General features: G+C 40.8%; 2 protein-coding genes across 5 annotated transcripts in view; one reads left to right on the forward strand and one right to left on the reverse strand.

Annotated features, from left to right (window-relative positions):
- Window positions 1-20,982, forward strand: part of RTN4IP1 (reticulon 4 interacting protein 1) — a 148,210-nt gene that overhangs the window by 81,556 nt on the left and 45,672 nt on the right. The window contains exon 9 of one of the 4 annotated variants that reach the window (XM_019734977.3): window positions 5,742-7,751. The exons of the other annotated variants lie outside the window; for them this stretch is intronic. Within the exon in view, the coding sequence (XP_019590536.3) occupies window positions 5,742-5,777 (36 nt within the window). The 3' untranslated portion in view covers window positions 5,778-7,751. Of the gene's footprint in view, window positions 1-5,741; window positions 7,752-20,982 lie in introns of those variants that run through there. 4 annotated transcript variants of the gene reach the window in all.
- Window positions 1-20,982, reverse strand: part of CRYBG1 (crystallin beta-gamma domain containing 1) — a 176,108-nt gene that overhangs the window by 33,598 nt on the left and 121,528 nt on the right. Inside the window, exons 3-7 of the mRNA XM_019734972.3 lie at window positions 12,339-13,960; window positions 5,493-7,860; window positions 2,942-2,989; window positions 2,724-2,842; window positions 921-1,116 (exon numbers count right to left, since the gene is read on the reverse strand). Coding sequence (XP_019590531.3) covers window positions 921-1,116; window positions 2,724-2,842; window positions 2,942-2,989; window positions 5,493-7,860; window positions 12,339-13,960 — 4,353 coding nt within the window. The remainder of the gene's footprint in view (window positions 1-920; window positions 1,117-2,723; window positions 2,843-2,941; window positions 2,990-5,492; window positions 7,861-12,338; window positions 13,961-20,982) is intronic.

Here is a 20,982-nt window from a genome sequence, read left to right on the forward strand (position 1 = left end):
AATAGAGTAGAATGTGGCCAAGATAGAGAATTCAGAAACATGAAGAGAGGACACTTCGTGATGGTGGGATCTAGATATTAATTGTTGCTTTATTACCAATGTTATCTGACCAATAAATAAAAACTGCAGGTAAATTATTCCACTGTGACACTTACATGAGATTCCTCATGTCTGTCTTAAGGTTGATCACATCATGAACTTACATAAAAACTTATTCTTACTCAGTCTCATCTTAGAACATTCCTTTTCTCCCTAATATACCCCAATGTTGACCTCTATTACACAAACGAGGCTTTAATTTTCCACTTGGAAGACACCATTAATTACATTTTTAAAAGGTAAAGAGTTATCAAATCCCAACAGCCACAAAGAAAGACTGATGCAACTTTCTCATCAACAAATATCGAACCAAGGAAATTTTACCCAATCCAAAAAGTAGCCTCAAGTACGTATCTTTTTTTAAACCCACATGCAACCCCAGAGTTGAACTACCAGCTGAATTATTTTTGGATTATTTATATTTCCAAAACAGAGCTCCTATATGCCACTCAAGGTAATTAGAACTCACACAGCAACCAAAAAACTAAGTAAAAGAAAAATCTATTCATACAGAACTCATCAAAACCAGGTTATTATATAAAATTCATTTGGAGGAGGGTATGGGAGTCCAGGAATGAGAAATTAACCTTCAAGACTTATTGTGAAAAACTGACTAATCAATGAGAATGTTTCTTTTCTAATTCATTTAAAATGTACAAATACTTAAATTATGGAAAATATATCCATAAAGCACCAATCAAATATTTTTCTTAGTCATTTATTTTATAAAATGAACTTTTCTCTCAAAGTAAGAATCATCCCTGGCATTCAATAAATATTTGCTGAATGGATGAATGGATTCTGGGTTTCCCATAACCTACCTGGACCACAAGTCTGATGGAACCAATTACCACCGGCTTAGCAGATTCTGCCTCCACAGACTCTGCCTCTGCAGACTCTGCCTCCTCGTTTCTTTCCAAAACATCTTCTATACCCCAGAGATCAGTGAGTTCCAATTCTCCTTCTTCTAAAGGAATGGAGTGCCCTTCAAAATTTGGTTTCTCGTACAAAATCCAACTAAGAATAAAACACAGCAAAACTATTAGCCAACCTTAGTGAGAGAGAGGTTTAGATTACTCAAATATTCTGGCAAATAGCCACTCTCTCTATATATATAGCCAATTCTCTAACAATTAAGATGTATACACTTTCCATAAAGCTAAAATTGACTGGGTATAATTATGCCTCTGATAATTCAAGAAATATATCAGGATGTTAGAGAACTTTTCGCTTATCAATATGAATGTTTTAGGAATACTAAGGTTCTATAGAATTGCCATTTAGTGGAGACTTGTAAATGGTAACACATCGGATAAATGGACTTTTACTGCAATATTTTTTTCTTTACATGTATAGAAAATACTTCCCTTAGAGGGATTTAAAGTTACATTTTAGAGCCATATCAATGTGCTATGTTTCCCCGAAAATAAGACCTAGCCGGACCATCAGCTCTACTGCATCTTTTGGAGCAAAAATTAATATAAGATCCGGTCTTATTTTACTATAATATTTAATTAACATAATTTAATTAATATAAGACCGGGTCTTATATTAATTTTTGCTCCAAAAGACACATTAGAAATGATGGTCTGGCTAGGTCTTATTTTTGGGGAAACACGGTATATATTGATACAAAGGACTATATGCATGTTAATGGAAAGCATTTTTAAAATATCCTTCCCAACAACATCCAAACACTAAAGAAAAACCTCATGTCAATATATGACTGCACTGCTCTTAAATGTTTATGCAATCAAGAAGAGGAGCCAACAAAAGTTGCAAAAAAAGCACGATTCTATTAAAAACAATGTTACACAAAAATTTTAGTGTTATTTTCAGTCTTCAAACAAAAACTAATTGTATTTTCTAATGAATACGTTGAATATATCAAAAATACATTAAAATATCTCAAACCTAATAGGAAAGCTGCTGCATATTTAATCAAATGGAGACCAAAAGAAAAGCTTAACTAACTTTTTAGACCACAAATGCCCTATCTTCTTTATTTCAAATAAATTTATAAGTAGGTATCAATGTATTTATGCCACATAAGTGATTTTTTAAAAACTGCTTTTCTTAATTCAATTTCCTGTGTATTTTTTAGAAGCTGTTAAGCTAGTAAAATAATTTTTTCACTGATTTTTTTACTTAATCAAAACTGTCTGTTGTAGAAAAGTTGGAAAATAAAATTTAGGTTTGTCCTTCACTGATCTGTCATTAAAAAATTAGCAAAAATGTCTTTTCTTACAGAATTTAAAAAATTCTACCAACATAACTAAGTGCAATTCTTATCTACCTCACTGAAAACTCGCAAACCAAAAGTATATTACGGATTCTGATGTTCGTTAGCCCAAACCAATGTTATGTGGGGATATACGGGAAGAGAAACATACTCCTACATTTTTCTCAATTTTCTAGCATAAACATGTATCACCCCTATAATCAGAAACATTAAAAAAAAATTTCTTTGATATGAATTCCTTTTAATACTCACCATGACTAGTATTTTCTGCCCTTTACATTGCTAGAAGAGTAATTTTAAATAAAGACTGAGGCCCAAAAAAAGTAATTAAAAATGAAAAACATAAACCCTGTAAGTCAGGAAGTCAAAGTGCCATTCTTACCATCCCCTAACAACTTTTATGAGTATTATAGGAGACAGGCTCCACGAGCTGCAATCCTCAACGTCACTGAAAACTTCAATACACTCCTCAGAGACATCCGGTTCACTATAGATCACTACCTACAAGAAACAATGAGAGTGGTAGCACACGTTACTGCACTTTATCAGACCAAAATAAAATCTGCGCGAGAAAATAATCTAAATAGAAAATAATCTTACCTTTCCAGGTCGGGGATTGATTTTATTTTGGATACTTCCTCTAAGCATCTGTAATCAGATGAACAAAGTACAACAAATAACTATAAACTGCGTAACAGTCCTTTTTCCCCGCCTCCCATGATCCTTTCAGTAAGATCATATTCACCTCACAAGTTATCCATTTTAAAACAAGTCTCCCTTGATCTAAGCCAAAGCTGTATTAAACTCTCTTTGAGTCTACACTATTAAATCAAGAGCTTACCCTCCCACCCCAACCCCTACCTGAATTTGCCATTTCAATTTCTTCTCATTTAAATGCCTAGGCTAGTTCCACCAATCTAGAAAATTCAGAACTCAAGAGTCAAATTTACTAGGTTTTATGTGACTTTAGGGAATAAGAACTCAGCTAAGACATTATAATTCAAACAATCTCAGTATAATCTCAAATAAAGAAAAAGAAATCATAATATATTTCACAATGTACACTGCACATGGTACTCAATCACTCCCTTTTTAGAGACAAAATATGTTTTTATACGGCTACAAAACTAATCATTTTCAAAACCACGTGACAAGACCAGTAAAACCAGAAATGTATAAGATGATAAAAACAGTAATTATACATGTAAAAATATTATAAAACATGGACTACTTTCAGTGCTGACCAGGAAGCCTATTTTCAGGGCTGCCTTTGATCTGATCACGCTTGCATCATGCCAAAGTGGAATATGCCCAAAAAGACCATGGGAAGGCCTCAGTAGAGTAGTATTAGAAGTCAAAATGGCATTTACACACATATACACACATTAGAAGCAGATAAGCTGAAGAAAAAGCCTGAAATTTAAAACAAAATTCAGGTAAGACATGGAAGATAGAATAGTTGTATGGTCAACAAAGCCCAAAACCTAAAGAAAACAAACAAAAAATTTAATCCTAAAAAGACCTAGAGGAGATATAAAGCCCCTTGTCCTTTTTACTCCATTTGGGTTAGTTTTTCTTGGGATTCCACAGGGAAACTGTATATTCTGTTCTCAGACACTCCAAATTGCTGTCAAATAAGAGAAGTGATTCAAGAATGACTAAAAAGAGAGTGTAAGGCTGTAATGAATGGGAGGTAGAACAGTGGAAATTTTGTGCTTGAGGGAAATACTAAAAAACTTTATAATTTCTGAGAGCTATAGGCTGAGTTAGCTTTGTCTACAGTAGTGGTTCCCAAAGTGTGGTCCAGGGACCCCTGGAGGGTTCCCAAGATCCTTTCAGGGAGTCCATGAGGTCAAAACTATTTTCATAAGAAGAGGACATTTGTCTTTTTCACTCTCTTTATCTCAAAGCGTACAGTGGAATTTTCCAGAGCGTCCCTGATATACTATTACTATGATGGCTAACGGAACGTGTACTTGTGTGTTCTTGTGTTTTAAATTTTTCTCACTGTTAATTTCTAATAATAAATTCTGATAGGCATAACCCACATGAGCAAAAGCTCTTTGGGGTCCTCAATAATTTTTCAATATAAAAGCATCCTGAGATCAAAAGTTTAAAAACGTTTGAAAAGAGGGATCTGACCCTCTGCTGGAAACCCAACTATGCAGTTTGAAAGAGCCTCCAGAACTACATTCTATGATAGGCTTGTAGCAAAAGCCAATACAACAGATGGAAACATGTCTCAGCACCTTATACAAATGAGACGGGTGAAAGGTATTTTCTGCTTGGATATGCTGTTTTGGATGATGGTCTACAGTTGACAGACGGCGTGGCTCACAGATGGGCAACAGGAATATAGTGGTCCACTCATGTTTCTGGGCTAACAAAGCAAACCTATAAACCTTATATTCTGTTTTCCTCTTTCACTGTCGTTCCTCAACTTGAGTATCAAGCTTGGTAACAGAAAAGCACAAATTCACATCAAAAACTAAATAAAGAAAACAACTTCAGCAGTCAGAAAAAGATGGAGCAATTGCTGCTCAAAAGCACATTTTGCTGCCCTCTCTAAAATATTGAAGGAAAAAGCCAATGTAGACTGAAATTCTTTACTCCTCAAAGTCTTTGCAGGAAAAAATACTTCCCTGATAAAAACTGATCCCAAATAAAAAGAAAGTACTTTCTCAACAGGAGATACATTTTTTGCTACTTATGAGAAGAAAGAGGGAACCTCACAGGGCAAGAAAAGGAATTAGGAATAAGATTCCTTGGCAGAGGCTTTTCCAAACAAAGAAAGCTGCTTCACAAATCTTCAAAACTGAGCATTTTTATGCAGAACTAGGTAAGAAAAAACATCTTGCCTGTCTCTGAACTCTCAAGGTACGTTAGCTGTACCTTTCACAATACAACATATAAATTCACAAGTGCCTTAAAATATTGGTAGCTTATTTTCCCTGCTAGACTATGAACGAATATTTTGAGAACAGAATCTGAGTATCTCTTTCTTAGATCCTAGGGGTCCCTTGTACATAGTAGGTTTTCAAATATCTGATGAATAGAAAATAGTAGACAAGCCTAACCATTTCTAAAATAACAACATGAATTGCTCATCATCCTTCTGTCACTTTGCCCAAATAAATAGGTTGCTACTTACTGTTGTATCTGATAATGACATTCCAGAAAACGGCATGTTTGGGTCAAACCGGCTGGATTTGAAAAGACCCATGAAATCTGTGTCACTGTTTCCATAGTTCGGCAAGTTCGATTTAAGAACACTTTCAATATGATGAGCCTTTTCCACATCATCACCGTTCTTTAGTTTTGATAATTCAGAAAATTTAGTTTCTGGCAAGTGTAGGTTGCTTGGTGAATCCATATCTTTTTTGGTTTCCTCTTTTTGCAGGTACTTTTCCATGTAGCTTGGACTTCTCAAGCCTGATAGAGACGTATTTGATGAGTCGAAATTGAAGACCTTTAAAGAGTGGTTGGGAGGAAGATTTGGCTGATCTTTGTTTAAAGTGCAGGGTGGGGCACCCTCAACCACGGGCTGCAACACGGAAGAGCGTGAAAGAGAAGTGTTCTGTGAAGAGCCGAAAACTGTGGTCATAGTAGTGACTGACGTTACAGAGGGAGAAAAGACTTTGTCTTGTGGTAAAGACGCTAACATGCTTGAGAAAAGGGCACTTTTTTCTAGCCTAGATCTCTTCACTCCACCGTTTGTGACATCCCTGTTCTCTTTGTCATTTATTTCTGGAGTCGCCAGAGGTTCATCTTTCCCATTAGTGTGAGTGTGTAAGGACTTGAAGAGGATACTCTGTTCAGTGGACACACGTTTGGGCCTCAGTTTGGATTTGGTGTCAAAGTTCTGCATCAAATGTAAAGCTGGTGACATTTCTAGCTGGCTTTCCTTTTTCTTCCCCAAACCAATGGTAAACAAGTTGGGATCAAACACCTTTTCTAAATTGTCCTCGTGAATCGGAGGCATGACGAAGTGAGGGGCAGGAGAGTTTGGCACCCTGGCCTTCTTTTTCTTCTGAGGCACGCAAACTGTGCTGTCCATCTTTTTTATAATTTCAGTGAATTTTTCCATATCAGAAGAAGAATCAAATACGCTATCATCACTACCAGCAGAAATGTTCAAAAGACTGGCAGGGCTGTCCTGGCCATTCACAACGTTATGATCTGGCCTGCAAGGAGTTTCTAAATGATTTTTGCTACCAGGGGAGTGGGTGGGGCTGGATTCAACTGTCAGGGGTGTTGTGCTGCCCTGACTCTGAGCATAGATAGGCAGAGTTTCCTCTGATTCCAGCAGCGTGACTGGTGGGCCAGATTTTGCTACATGCTCTTCTTTGCAGTGAATGTGTTTGGGTGAGGTGCTCTTATTGACCAGTACTTCCTCTTTCTGGGGAGCACAACTTGCAACGGAAACCACTTCAAGTTCATTATTGTGACAACTTGGCAACTGCACTTCTCTAACTTCAGAGCTATCGGAGAGAAGCTGGGAGCTTACGTCCTGGGTGCTTTCCACGGGGAGCACGAAAGACCTGACCTGGACAAGAACCTTGGAAGGACACTCAGTTCTGTCAGCTTCTGGGCTGTGCTCTGTAGACAAAGGAGGGCTTGCTTCTCCTTCTTCTCCTCCTGCTGCAAATCTGGAGCTGGGCATTTTCTCATTAGTCTGATGAGACACAGGCAAAATACATCCATTATGGTTTTCTGACACTTTGAGATCAGTGCACGGAAAACTGCTTATGGGAGCTTCAGCACATGCATCTGGGGAAGCATCCGCAGGAATGGGTACGGGCAGTGAAAGAGGAGGCTGATTAGATGACTCGACTGGGGGCTGTGAGTCAGAAAATGTATCCTGTGGCTTGGGGATGGTTGTTGGAAGTGAATCTTTGGTATGAAGAACGGTGGGGATGTCTTGTGCTGTATCAGTCATATTTTCAAGTACAAGTCTTTTGCTGTCAGCAGTCTTTGAGTCATCCTCCCTGTCGAGCGTGTAGTCCTCGACAGGACTCAGAGTAGTAACCACTGGCTCAGGGCAGCCAGCATCTGTTTGTACATCTGCCTTATCACCTTGGTGACACTGAGAACCAAGAGCCGGATCCTCGGTAGGCTTGCCTTCCATTTCTCTTACACCGGGACTCCTGGTCGCTGGCAGAATCTCCTCTTCAGTGAGAATAACTTTGGTTTCTGCCGAGGTTTCCTGCACCACCACACCATTCTGCTGACTATTTGGCATTACTTCCTTTTCAGGTTGCTCCATGTCTTTGGCTTTTTTGGCTAAATTCAGCTTCGCTCTCCCGATATATGTTTTATTAGAGGCAGGGGTGTTCCTTGTGCTTCGAATCTCAGTGTGTCTTGGGCTACTATTTGCCCGTTTGTTCTCAAATAAAGAGATTTTGGTGGCAGTGTTTCCTTTATGAACTGGATGGCCAAATGGACTATGCTCATTTCCCAAACTGTCAAGATTCTTGGGGGTTTTAAGATTTAGCTCCACATGTTTGGGCTTGGCAGGGCTGCAAGAATAAAGCAGTATGGTAAAGTTATTGACCTAGTTTTAGAAAGTGAACATACCAATTTATTACCAAACTATCAAAAACCAACATCTTTCTGGTACGTAACATTTTTCTAATGAAACTATCTTTAAACAATCCTAAATACACTATCAACTATTTTTCATGGGTGTTTTGCTTCTGTATGAGGGATGAGAAAATTATATAATTGTGAAAGTCTAGAGGTGGGAGGTTAACAGGTTTATCGAATACCTAGTATGTACGCACAGTACTTGGCACTAGAGTTGGGAAACATCTTAGGGCCTGCCGAATATTAGAACAAATTTAAATTAATGCACTCCCCTACTTTAAATATGTAAATGATTTCCCTAAGCAGCAATTGTGTATTTTTTATTTTATAATAACTTTTTTTACATATCTCAAAAAGCTAGATTATAAAAAAAATTTATCTATCATTTACCTCTTTGGATATTTTATTCCCTGCATCTTTCCCCCATAAAATTTTTCTTTGATTATATAAGTATGTTCATTACAGAAAATATGGAGAGTATAAAAATGAAAAATCAGTCACATAATATCCCTGTTAACATTTTAGTATAAGTCCAGTCTTTTTATATGTACAGTTAAATATTTTAAATAGAATTAAGATTATTCTGATCATAGAGCTGGTATCTTGCCTTTTAAAAAAAGATGACTTAACCTTATAGTTAACATTTCAACATGTTTCAAGTTACTAAAAAGTTTGTTTGTACGGTGTTCTTAATGTCTGCATAAAAGTCTATCATAATTTACTTATCAATTACTCAGTGTGGTTTTGTCACCATTTCTTATGCAGAGAGTCTCCCCTCTCATTTGACTTTCTTGGATATAAGAAAGCACATACTTTTTTCTTTCTGAGAAACAAAATCTTCTCTGACATCAACTGGCTCTGGTCCTGCTCATGCAAATTATCTGTGTGAACTTGGTCAAGTTACTTTAACTCTCTAGACTCTACCTTCTCTATCTGTTAAAAAAACACACACAAAAAAACTAGATAGTTTAGAACAGAGTTGATTTCCCATCCCCCCACTCTCCCACCCACCAAGTTCTGGTTGAAGTAATCCTTGGAGTTCTCTTCAGGGGCTGCAGTTGGGGATAATAGCCACTGAGGGATTGGCTGTTGGCCAGCCATCCTCCTTTCAACCAGAGTCACTCCTACTTATCTGTTTTATATATCCCTTTTATATAAGCTTTCCTACAAGAATGGACTCCAAAGCTAAAAACAAAAATGTCTAAACCATTAGTCTAGTGGTTTATAAAATGGAAGAGATAATAACCGCTAACATTCACTGATTGCTAGGCACTTGAGAAACCCTCTGTATGGCTTGCCTAAAGTACAATTTTATACATTTTCTTTTAAGGTGATGAAGTTGAGGCTTAGAGAACATAAGTAATTTGCCTGAGGTCACACAGCTAGTAAATGACAGGGCCATGATTTGAAGTTAGGTGTTCTGGTTTCAGATGCCATTGTCCCGACCACTCTACTATTCTGCTTCCCCAGAAAGGGTCAGACTAGACTTGCCTCAATGACCTCCTCTGAGTCCATCCGGCTTTATGATTCAAGGGGTCAATGGTCTATCATGAGATCTCTAAGATAAAGTAATCATACTTTATGAGGCCACTGCGATAATGAGAACACAAAGTGAGAAGCATTGAATTCTCATTCCATCTCCCACATGGACTCATTGCCCTTCAAGAAGGTTGGGCCTGAGGAGTGTTTTGAAGGAACAGGTAGTATGACGTATCCTAGATAAAATGAGAAGACTTGAGAAGTCTTTCCAAATGCAGAATTAAACATTTAGATTTTCATTTACTAAAATTTTATTTAAATACTAAATTTGATATAGTATCTCCAATATCTCCGTAAGATGCCCCAATATCTCCGTAAGATATCTAGGCATCTACATTGTGGGCCCATATCTTAAATTTAAAAGTAAATTCACTTATAAGCACTTCCTGAAAAATAACCTTCTAAAACCAGTGGGATGATTAGAAATAGAAAGCTTACAAATGCTATCAGTTAATGAGGGATATTCACATACCAGGGAATATACATTTTAAAAATTCTCACTAATCAGCTCAAAGAACAGTCAAACATCAAAGTGTATCTTATGAGGTAAATAAAAAACGCTACAGGTTAGCCAACAAGCTACCTTAAGGACAGGAAACACACATCTGCTCATTAAAGATTTATACCAAGATCAAAATACATTTTACAACCACAGTTTCTGTGCTATTAACTTTTGCTACCAAGAGTCACTACAATTAACCTAGCTCAAAGTGATTAAAAGGCTCCTATAATTCATGTTGTAATGCTTTCGTTATAATGTGAGGGGGAAAATAATGGAGTCTAAAAAGCTGTGGCTATAACACAAGAGGAAAATTCTCTTATTTTAAATATATTATTTAAAAAACAACAACAACAACAACAACAACCAAACAAACAGTACCACACACAAAAAAAGAATCTCAACTTTTGATACTTGATAGAGAACTAACAACAATTTTTCTAACACTGTCAAGAAACATGATGCTTCATAGTCATTATTTTTGAGGGAATATAAAATAGTTTTAACTCTAAAACTTCAGATTCAAATTGTTTTTAAAAGTAATCTGAGTAACATTCTTTTCCTGAAATACAACCAGGGGAAAAATCAAAGAGTCTGAAAAAACCCATCCATCAGTCAAACAAAAAAGGACTAGAAAGACTTATTAATTTTCCATTTCAATAGTTTGCCAATTCACTAAGTGTGAGGCCCTATGGAAAACTAAATTAAATAAACTGAGTGGCAAAGGAAAAGTTTCAGGTAAAAAGTAATCAGTACTGAGAAAAAGACATTTGGTTTAGTTCTATTGCAGACAACAGCAAATAAAGAGGAGTTTCATTGTAACATTGGCTCCCCCAGGTTTGTTTACCATACTCTAACAGTGTAACATTTCTGGTTTTTCCACTGGTGTATTCCTATTGGAAGGCCCCTAGGGGCTTCCTTAATCAGGGTACACAACAGTTTCTCTAAGACTCACACTTAGGAAGACTGAATGTTGGCACACTGGCTTTCTACAAATAATGGGCATCATCCAATCTGGTTATTTCTCCAACACTGTTGCTACAGAATAAATAGCTGACTCTATCAAAGGTCTCCAGGTTCGTAGCTGGTGAGGTAGCTCAAGTTATTCATTAAGCAGATTTTCCTCTCAAGTATTTACCAAACAGACCTCCTACTCTAAAGTTTACTTATCCAAGAATTCAACTAGTCATAATGGACTGGTTTAAGAAAAATAATGTTGTGAAAATACCAGCTCTCTTAATAAATGTGTGAACACAGAAAAAAACCTAAGCAGTTTAGATATACATTTTTACCTGTGTTGACTGGGAGAGGAAGAGAGTGTGGGAAGGGGGAGGATCTTAAGAGTTTCATAGTGCCCTCCCTATCCTGTCCAACTACACAACTCACATTTATCATCAAGGCACAACATGTCCCATCCCCTCCAAAAACACAACTGATTTTTCTTCCTCCTTTGCACATCCTCAGCCTTATAGGGATGGTCACCACCATCCATTGGCGCTTTAATCAGACATCACTTCATATTGTTATTTGATTTGTCAGCATCTTGTGTGCCAAACTGGCCCATAAACTTTTCAAGGACTAAATACTGAATCATAGTTGTGTTTTTTTCCCATAGTTCCTAGCACAATACCATGCACAGAGGATACTCAACAAATATTTGAAAAATTGATCAACTCAACCGCAAGTAGTCACACAGTCTGTTGTTGAGCTTGATTCTTCTAATGTGTCTTTTCATTTAGCGAATAGTCTCCCAGTAAGACTGACATTTCTTAATTTCAATAACTGAAAATTACTTTTCAAGGGGGGGGGGCAAAAATATCACCAAACTCCCTAATATTATAAAGGGGAAGAGTTTGTTTTGTTTTTTTAGGCTTTAGGTAAATAATGCACTAAGTTCCATAAAAGTTTCTGTGAATTCTCTTAAGCTCATACATGTCAAACCTACTGGGACATAATGAACATCTTAGTGTTTGCTCTGTGTTCTCAAATTCACTATATGAGTCAGAAGAATGTTCTATCCCAGAATGCCCGTGTACATTTTGAATGAAGAATAGAATTAGCTATGTCAAGCCATACAGCCTTCCATTGTTTATGTAAACACTGCGCCTCAAGACATATCTCATTTTTACATTCATTTAACTTAAATCTTATGTTACAACAGGAATTATCAACCCACTAGTCTCCTGAATGTGTCATTCTAAACCACAACTGTGTCAATTAGCTCTTCACTATCTTAATTTCAACATAGAGGAGAAATTTCAGTGCACTGATCATTCTTTCACAAATGCAAACACCCCGAGCTTCTCTGAGCGGCTGCCCAGCACGTCCGTCCGGGACACGGCATCTCTGCCCAGCCCAATTCCAGTTACTCACAGGGTCACTTTAGTGGTCACCGTCGACCTGCCCGCACCGAAATGGTTCCTGGGCTTCAAGCCGTCGGCGTCAGGACCTCCGGCCGATCTGCCCAGCTCTTTGGTTCGACTTCCTTCTCCTCCTCGGCCGTCGAAGTGGTTAGGCAGCGGCCCTCTCTTGTGCTCGGGTTTGATCTCCGGCAGCAGCGAGCTGCTCCTGACCGTGAGCTCCCTGGGGATGACGCGAGCTACCTCCTCCCCGTTCTCCCCCGCGGGGCCTTTGGCTGCGGGACCGGAGTCTGGCGCGGGCGCCCTCTTGGGTTGGGCCTCCTTGGCGGGAGCCCGCGGGCCTCCAGCGGGCGGGGTGGGCACAGCCTCGAGGACCCGGCTCTTGCCCCTCCTTTTGGTGGGAGACGAGGCCGGCAGAGGCTGTTTGCTCCGGTCCGACTCCCCTCGGAGCTGCCCTTTGGGACTAGGGCTGGACTTGGAGTCCGGGCTCGCAGCGGAGGCAACGCCCCCGTCCGGGGCCGCCGGCGGAGATTTCACTTTCTTTTCCGCGAAGTTCTCGGTGGCCGCGTTTGGCGCCACCTCGTAGTGGAACACCTTGTGGTCCCTCGCCGCGCTGTCGGGCAGCGCCGTGTCAGCTCCGGGAGAGTCCGAGGATTTCTGCGACTTCCTCCGCTTCCCGGACCTGCGGCCGCTCGACCTCCTTTCCATATCGTCTTGATCGCTGGAATCTTCTGCGGCGGGAGTAATCAAGACCGGCTCGTCCACCTGCTCCACCTCAGTCTTGCTCAAGTAGATGTCCAAAGTTAGCACTTTGGCAGGATGGGCGCGCTCGCCAGGCCGGCACTCCCGTCCTCGCGGCCCAGTTTTGCCGTTTGCTTGCGTGGAGCTGGCCCAGTTCTGTGCGCCCTCGGCAGGAGGGTCACCTGGCGGAGCAAATGCGTCTTCGGGGGGCTGGCTGTGCGCGTCTCGGGGCTCCAGAGAGCCTCCTTCGGCACCCACGCGGGGGGCTCTGTCAGCAGCTTTGCCTAGTTCTCCCGAGGGCGGCTCCTGGGTGAGCGACCCCGGCACACCCCCCGCACCCTGGGATGTCTCCTGTTCGCAGCTAGTGCAGGGCGAAGCGTCCTCCCCCGGACTGCGGGTGAGAGCCTCTGCGTTCTCTTGCCTGGGGGAATTCTCTAGTGAGGAATGCAGCTGCTTGGCAGCAGCGGTGGCATCTGGGAAGGACCCTCCCTCTGCCTCAAGAGGTTCTAATTGGGATGAATCACTGTCAAAGCACTGCTGCACAGCCGCCGCTGCATGGCTCCTAGAGCAAGGTGACAGCTTGGCATCAGAGGGGACTACCTGGACACAGGTCTCGGAGGGCTCGCCTTCGGGCTCCTGGGGCTTCTCCTGAGGGGAGCCCACCTCGCACGTTGCTGTTTGCTTTGAGTGGCTGCCCTGAGATTTCCTCTTCTCATTCTCTCTTTCAGGGAGTTGGGAAGAGGTTACATCTTTGGGAGAGACTGATTTGGCATTTGAGCTAGTGGGACTCTCTAACCCGTTTCTGGAACACCTTCTTCGTCCTGCCGTGAACAGATTGCCAAGTTTCCCCAAAACTGGCTTCCTTTTGTTCTCTTCTGCTGGTTGTGCTCTAGACTGAAAAATAAAAGGGAGTGGGGGAGAGAAAATATGAGAATCGTTTTTTTTCTCCCCTGTTAGTACATTACAGAACTACATGCCAGAATGATAATACACCAGCGTTTCTAATTGCAAATGATTTTTTGTTACATTTATTCCAACAAAATAAACTGATTTTACCTTTTAAATTTTTTTCTTAAACATCATCTATGTTTGGTGCCACTCAGAATAACATCTACTTTAACTGTAATTCTTGTTTTAAAGGAAAATTCGGAAGGTCCAAATAATCACTATACAAAATAAACAATTCCCAGGTCGCTCTAGCTTTTGCTTTTTACCTCCTTCCTCAGCAAAGATGCCATTTCAAAACAGCCAAGCGAGACTACAGGGCAGCAGTAAACCCACTAAAGTATCTCAAAGCAAAATTTTTTCTGAAACACCATCCTTTCTCTTTTGTAGAAGGTAAGGAAGACGAGGAAAAACCGTACTATTAGTCTTCTCATTTAGAACACTAAGAAGCCACACTAAGAAGCCACCTGGATTCAACATGATTGCAAATGAAAGCCTTAAGAAAACAGGATTCCAGCACCTGGGCCTCGCCTTGGTCCAACCAGCCGTTTACCGCGGGCCGGGCCTGCGCTCCTCCAATGGGAGTAGCACGCGGGCTTTCAAACGCCCGCTGTTTTCCATCCAACCTATCCGATCACTTCGGGGTTCACCCGAGAAGTTTTTTCCCGCGTGGAGTTCCTAAGAGTGTGAATACCGGGAGTACACCGGGGAAGGAGGGCGAAAGCCCTCTCATCCCCTCCGCTCGTGCCGCAGCGGCGTGGGGGGACAGGAGCGCGCGGGGCTCTGCCCACGCCGACCTAGCCCGGGGCCGAGTTCGCACCACACTGTAGGGCGCCGGGTGCGCACAGGCGGGAGCCGCACCGTGGGTCCGACCCACCCATGGGAGGGGGCCCGCACCTCCTGCGATGATCCGCAGCGGTCCCGGGAAGAGGAAAAACCTGCTTCCTTTATCTCGCTTAGAGCAAAACGGTTTGCACCTGGTGCCCGCGCTGGAAGCCAGAAGGGCGCGCAGAACAGATCAATAAAAGCAAACCAGCCAATGGGCGCAGCGGCGCGTCGAGGTTGCCTGGCGCGGACAGGGGTTGGTGGGTGAGGGGCCTGAGGCCGGCAGGAGGGGGAGGGAGGACGGGAGCACCAACGGCGGCGAGCCCAGCCCTGGCTCCTAGCCCAGCGTATTCCGGGTAACAACCCCACCGAAACCAAGCCCACACGTGTGGCTACAATAACTTAAGAATTACCAATTCCACTTCAAACCCAGGAGCTAACTTGAACTCCCGCCCCCTTTCCTGGAAGGTGAATACAGGGAGTTTTAACAATATTGACTGTTTAGAGGGAGATTCCTGAATCATTCTTTAAAACAGCTGCGTTTCATTTGAGTTATATGCAGCCAGTGGACTTTGGAAATGGTGGGAAGTAGGAAAGACTTTGTAAGATAAAAGATGGAATTAACAGGGTCGATAAGCATTGTTTGAGACGGTACTGCCACTGTAACACCACGGGATTCTGCGACAGCCTCGTGAGGTGCTGTTAGCCCACAGTAGACATGAGGAAAGCAAAGCTTAGACAGGGAAGAGACTTAAGGTGTGTGTTGTGGGGAGGGCAATGAAGTCTGGATTCAAACCCAAGTCCTCAGCTTCCAAACTGCTCCTTCCACTCCACCACAGGAACCCCTTTTGGAGGATCTGGAGGTGCACTGGGTCTCTGAGAAAGCTCAGCCTAATAGATGGCAGGCCACACGCCCTCAGGATTGGCTTCTGAGGCAGGGCTCATGAATCAGGTTTACTGACAAACTCCAGAGGTGACTCTTATAGTTGGAGAAGCACCTGGTGGGAGCTTTGGAACTAGACAGCTGCTGCTGCGTGAGATGGACCATTGTTGCAGCCACTGGGAGTTTTTGTGACTTAGCTGATAATGCTTCTAAAATCTAAGCAGATTTTGATCAGTAATTCAATTCTTCTATGGTGACATAAATAATATAGAAAGAATTTACCATGTAATTAAAAAATACATTAAAATATTCCAACTTCGTAAGGAATATATTTGGACTCTTTTACTATGAGTTAAAGGTGTTACATAATTTTTAAACATAATACTATAATTTATGCCTCCTGAGCACTCCTTATGCGCTAGACACTAGCTAAGTGATTTACATACATTCTCATCTAATCTTTCTAAAAGCCCTTAAGGTAGGCAGTCTTTTTAGGCTCATTTGCCAAGATTACTTATCCCTAGCCAAGGTCCCACAGCCAGTAGTTTTCCTAACTCTGGAGATGGAGTTCTTTGTCTCTGAGGCCTGGACAGACCTTCAAACGTATCCTGAAGAAGTAGCCAGGAACATAGTTTGCATCTATTGGCTCAATTCTGGCCCATGTCAAAAGAAAACAACCAAGTGCACGTCTTATTACGTCCTGCCAATGGTGTTGCAATCCGTTTTCCCATTTTCAGGGCTGCCTGATCAGCAGTCCTCTCTGCTCAGTACAGGCTTTTTTTTTTTCAATTTTGGCTATTGCTACTTTTGAAAAAATCAGTTGCTCTTCATAACTTAGCCTCATCAACTACCTGACTCCTGCCCGGCAGAGAAGCAGCCAGTCGATCACCGGTCCGGCTGCTCTGTCTATTGAACTTCCTGGAATTGCAGAATTTTGTTTGTTTATACATGAATGGGCACAGTAGCTTCATTCATAATAGCCAAAACTGGAAACAAATGTCCACTAACTGATAAATGGATAAATTGTGGTATTTCCATACAACAGAATACCACTCAGCAATAAAAAGGACAGAACTTCTGAAACACGTACCAACATGGATAAACCTCAAAAGCGTTATGCTGAGTAAAACAGGCCAGACTTAAAAGATTACAGACTGTATGGTTCCCTTTATATGCTGTCCTAGACAATGCAAATCCAATCTATCACCTTGGAAAATAGACCAGTGGTTACCTGAGGGCAGGGTGGGACTGGAAAGACGAACAAAGGGACTTTAGGGAGTGATCCCAGGGTTCTAGATCTTGATTGTGCTGATAGTTGCACACGTTTACATGTCTTTCCAAACTCATCAAACGGTACCCTGACAATGGGTACAATCTTTATACATAAATTGTATCTTAATAAAGTTGATTTTAAAATAAAACTTTTCCCTGGGGAATAAAGAGCAGAAACACAATCCATCTGGCTCAGGGGCACATTTCATAGTTCTTAGTCAATGGGGGCCTTCAGTCATTTCAAAGGCTAGGTCCTCGTTTATAGGGAAATGTAGGCGTCCCCTAAAGGGCCGGATCCCTGTGTATCTCCAGCATCGTATCTCTACGCAGATTCCTCTTAGCAGAGTTCAGAATGCCCCATTCCTCCAAAATAAAGTGTTCATGGAAGAAGAATGAGTATGGCAGATGGAGAACGAAACACTGGATGGCCTGGGAGTTGTCCAGAGAGGAGCAGTAGGAGCCTCTTAAGTAGGAGCCTTTGAGCTTCAAGTCCTAAACCCAGGATGGGAGGCTACAGATCCAGCACCTTCTCCCTCAACCTTGACCATAACCTGTTAGGAAGAAGAGTGTTTTCCAAAGAGGCCATAGGGCCCATCAGTCTTCTTTCTGCTTCCCCAGCCTCCTCCCGGTGCTCTCCTCTGGGCTTGGGCGGGGTCCTAAGGTTTCTCAGACTCCAGCAGAGCCAGTCAATCCCAGGACCCCCTCTGTAGTTAGCTTTTTTGTCATGCACTTTCTGCCCACCTTACTTAGGGCAGTCTGCCCATCTCACTGGGCAGACCTACACTTAGAATCCACCTCTCACCCATGTCCTACTGGCTGAGTGCAGCCCACAACAGGACTATTTTGGAAATGGTCGATGGGTTGTGTGCTGGGATCTGTTTTAGAGTGTTCTTTTTGGCTAATATTAAATGTAGTTCACTAGAGGCCGTGGATAAGCATTTCTGACACGACCATATTCCAGGCAGTGTGTAGCAGTCCAGGCACCACTGGCTGCAGTGCTGCTCTGTGATTTTCAAGCTTCTTGTTGTGGCAGCATCTGCTACCAGCGGCTGCCACTTACTAAAAGCTACCTTGTATCATTATATGTAATTTCAGAGATCTCTGCTATCTCCTCAACTAGTGGGGAGCAAAAGGTCAGGAAGTACAGGATAAATTGTTCATATGCTACCAAATTGTTACTGTACCAACAGATCTAGACATATAGGCAAACTACTGCGCTTACTGCATGTTTTTTTTCAGATTGCCTATTTCAGGGGAGTCATTGCTTTAAATGACTTTGTGAAATACTTCACATGAAATCATATTTAGAGGTTGAAGAAAAATATGTTGAGCACATTATTTGTAAATGTAAGTAACATACTTTAAAAATAAGTCTTTCATATGTTTCCCACCTTTTTGTTGCCCAGTGGACTATAACCCCTTTAAGAGAAGGCAAATTGTCCTGTCTGCATTCCCAGGACCTCAGCACAGGGACTTATAGCTAGAAGTGGACAGAATATCTGCTGCTACAAAAGAATTCGTGACATCCATCCTCTCTTCCAAAAGGGAGCTACCAACACTCCCAGAGGTAACTAAGCACGGTCACGGTTTGGTCTAAATCAAACAAAACAGAATGAATATCTTTTCTGCACAAGATGGAGTGTGCTCAAGAATTTGCAGCTCTATTTTGCCCATGTGAGGATTCTGTGTGGTGACACAGCTACTGGCACACAAACTTCAGATTCTTCCGGTTTATTGCTGGCTCCTAACCTGAATCTGAGTTGAGAAAGCAGATCGAGATCTTTCTACATGTACTCACCTGTGCATCCTGCTAAAATGTGGTCATTGATGTACAAAAGTAATTCTTAAAAAAAAGCAAACACAGAGGAGACCATGTGAGGGAGGGAGGCAGAGACAGGAGCCATGCAGCCATAAGTGAAGGAAGGCTGACAGCACCAGAAGTGGACAAGGAACGGATTCTCTCCTAGAACCTCCAGAGGAAGTGCGCCATGCTGACACCTTTATTTCAGCCCAGTGAAACTGATGTTGAACTGCTGGCCTCCAGAATAAATTTCTGTTGTTTTACGTCAAAAAACAAAACAAAAAGCAACAACAACAAAAATCCCAAAACGTGTGATCCTCTAAGAGCTCACTTTGTTGATTTCTGAAATGTATCTTAGCTCCTTAACTTCAGTTCAGCTCTGCTGAGGAAGGAATGAGTCCAATGAACATTACTGTAAATGATATGACTGGCCGTGTTACTCTGATAATACTTTAGGTTCACAACATATGTGTATGTGTGCTTGCATTGGTGAGGACATTTTTTTTCTGCATAGATTTTTTTAAAAATAGCTTTAGATGTGTGGTTTCAAAAAGATAGAGATTTGAGCTACTTCACTCTTCAACTTTTAAAAGTGAAAACAAGGGTTAAGAAATAGAAGAAAAATATGCTTTTGAACCATGTGATGACTAAAGAACAAAGGTGGGGTGTGGGGAAGGAGGGAAAAAAAAGACAGACATTGTTAAAACTGGATAGAAAATCTGCTGCAGAGTTAGGTTGAGAGGAAGAGAAGTTAAAAAAAAAAAAAAAGTAAGGAAGACTTTCATGAGGAGACTTCACTCTTTTCTTACAACTTCCAGGATATTCATGCTGAAGAGTTTTAGACTTAAAACTGAAAATCACATTTCCCCATGCTAAGTGTATAGCAAAATATCATCTCAGTCTCAGAAACCCTAGACAGATAAAGTTAAATTTAAAGGAGGATCCAGATAATGGATCCCTGATACTACATACTGAGATTTAGAATAGACATTTAAAGTTGTCTGTTCTCCTCCCACCTCTCCATTTTGTGTACTGCTTTTGCTGATATAGATGGTCCACTCTAAACACATACACACACATACACACAAACACAAAATGCAAAAGCTGAAATGTCCATATAAATACACCTCGACGTATTAAACACTGAAACTTTTTGTTTTAACTTTTTAAATAGATATTTTCCTCTTATATGTTAACAGTTCTCTCCCTCAGAGTATAGTAAATATAATTTAGCTACTTCTTAATGATTCTGGAGACAAAACTATGGATCTCCATTATTCCATTTGTACTATAATAGTGATTTCTTTTTATGTTTGTTTTTAATAATTTTTAAATTATTTGGTATAATAATTTTTTAAATTATGTTTAAATTACATGGTAATTTTTTAAATTACCATGTTATATTAGTTTCAGGTGTACAACATAGTGATTAGACATTTATATACCTTACAAAGTGGTCACCCTGATAAGTCCGATACCCATTTGACACCATACATAGTTAGTACAATATTATTGACTATATTCCCTTTACTGTACTTTGCATCCCTGCGATTTCTGCCAGAGCTGTTACAATGAGTGAAGACTAAGGCTTACACTATATGACCCACAGATTATAACACTGTTTAGTAGTGAGCAGGCCTCTCATAGAAAATATATGAAAATACTACATTCAACCATTTTTGATCTATAGTACAATTTCATATGGTGCAACCAATAACACTTTATATTAGACCTTCAGAGTCATCCTCCATTGTCACTGTTCCCTGATCTCTCAGGATAGAATGCTTTCACTTGTCCCTGTGCTGTTTCTAATATTTGTCAACATTCCATCTCTGCTGCTCATTATTGCTTTCCTTGTTTTTTATCTCTTCTCTGTCCTTTCAACTTCAGGTGACACATACTTCTCTACTTACAACCGCAATATATTTGTTTTTGTTTTTTTGATGCTACCACTACAAGCAAAATGACAATCACGTCCTGTTCCATAAAATCATAGTTATACATTGGGTGGAAAAAACAGTAACAGGTGTTTTTTTTTTGGTTTTGTTTTTAACTTTCAGGTTTAACAGTGTCCTGAAAGAGAGGCATTATTAAATATGAAAGCCATCATTTATTAAGTAGATAAATGTTCATTCTTCCAAAAGTATTTTCTGCTCTTCCAAAGGGTTTAATGAAGAAGTAAAGAGTTTC

This window comes from Rhinolophus sinicus, chromosome 2 (genome assembly GCF_057876585.1).
Source record: "Rhinolophus sinicus isolate RSI-liver-muscle chromosome 2, RSI-T2T, whole genome shotgun sequence".
Lineage (NCBI taxonomy): Eukaryota > Metazoa > Chordata > Mammalia > Chiroptera > Rhinolophidae > Rhinolophus > Rhinolophus sinicus.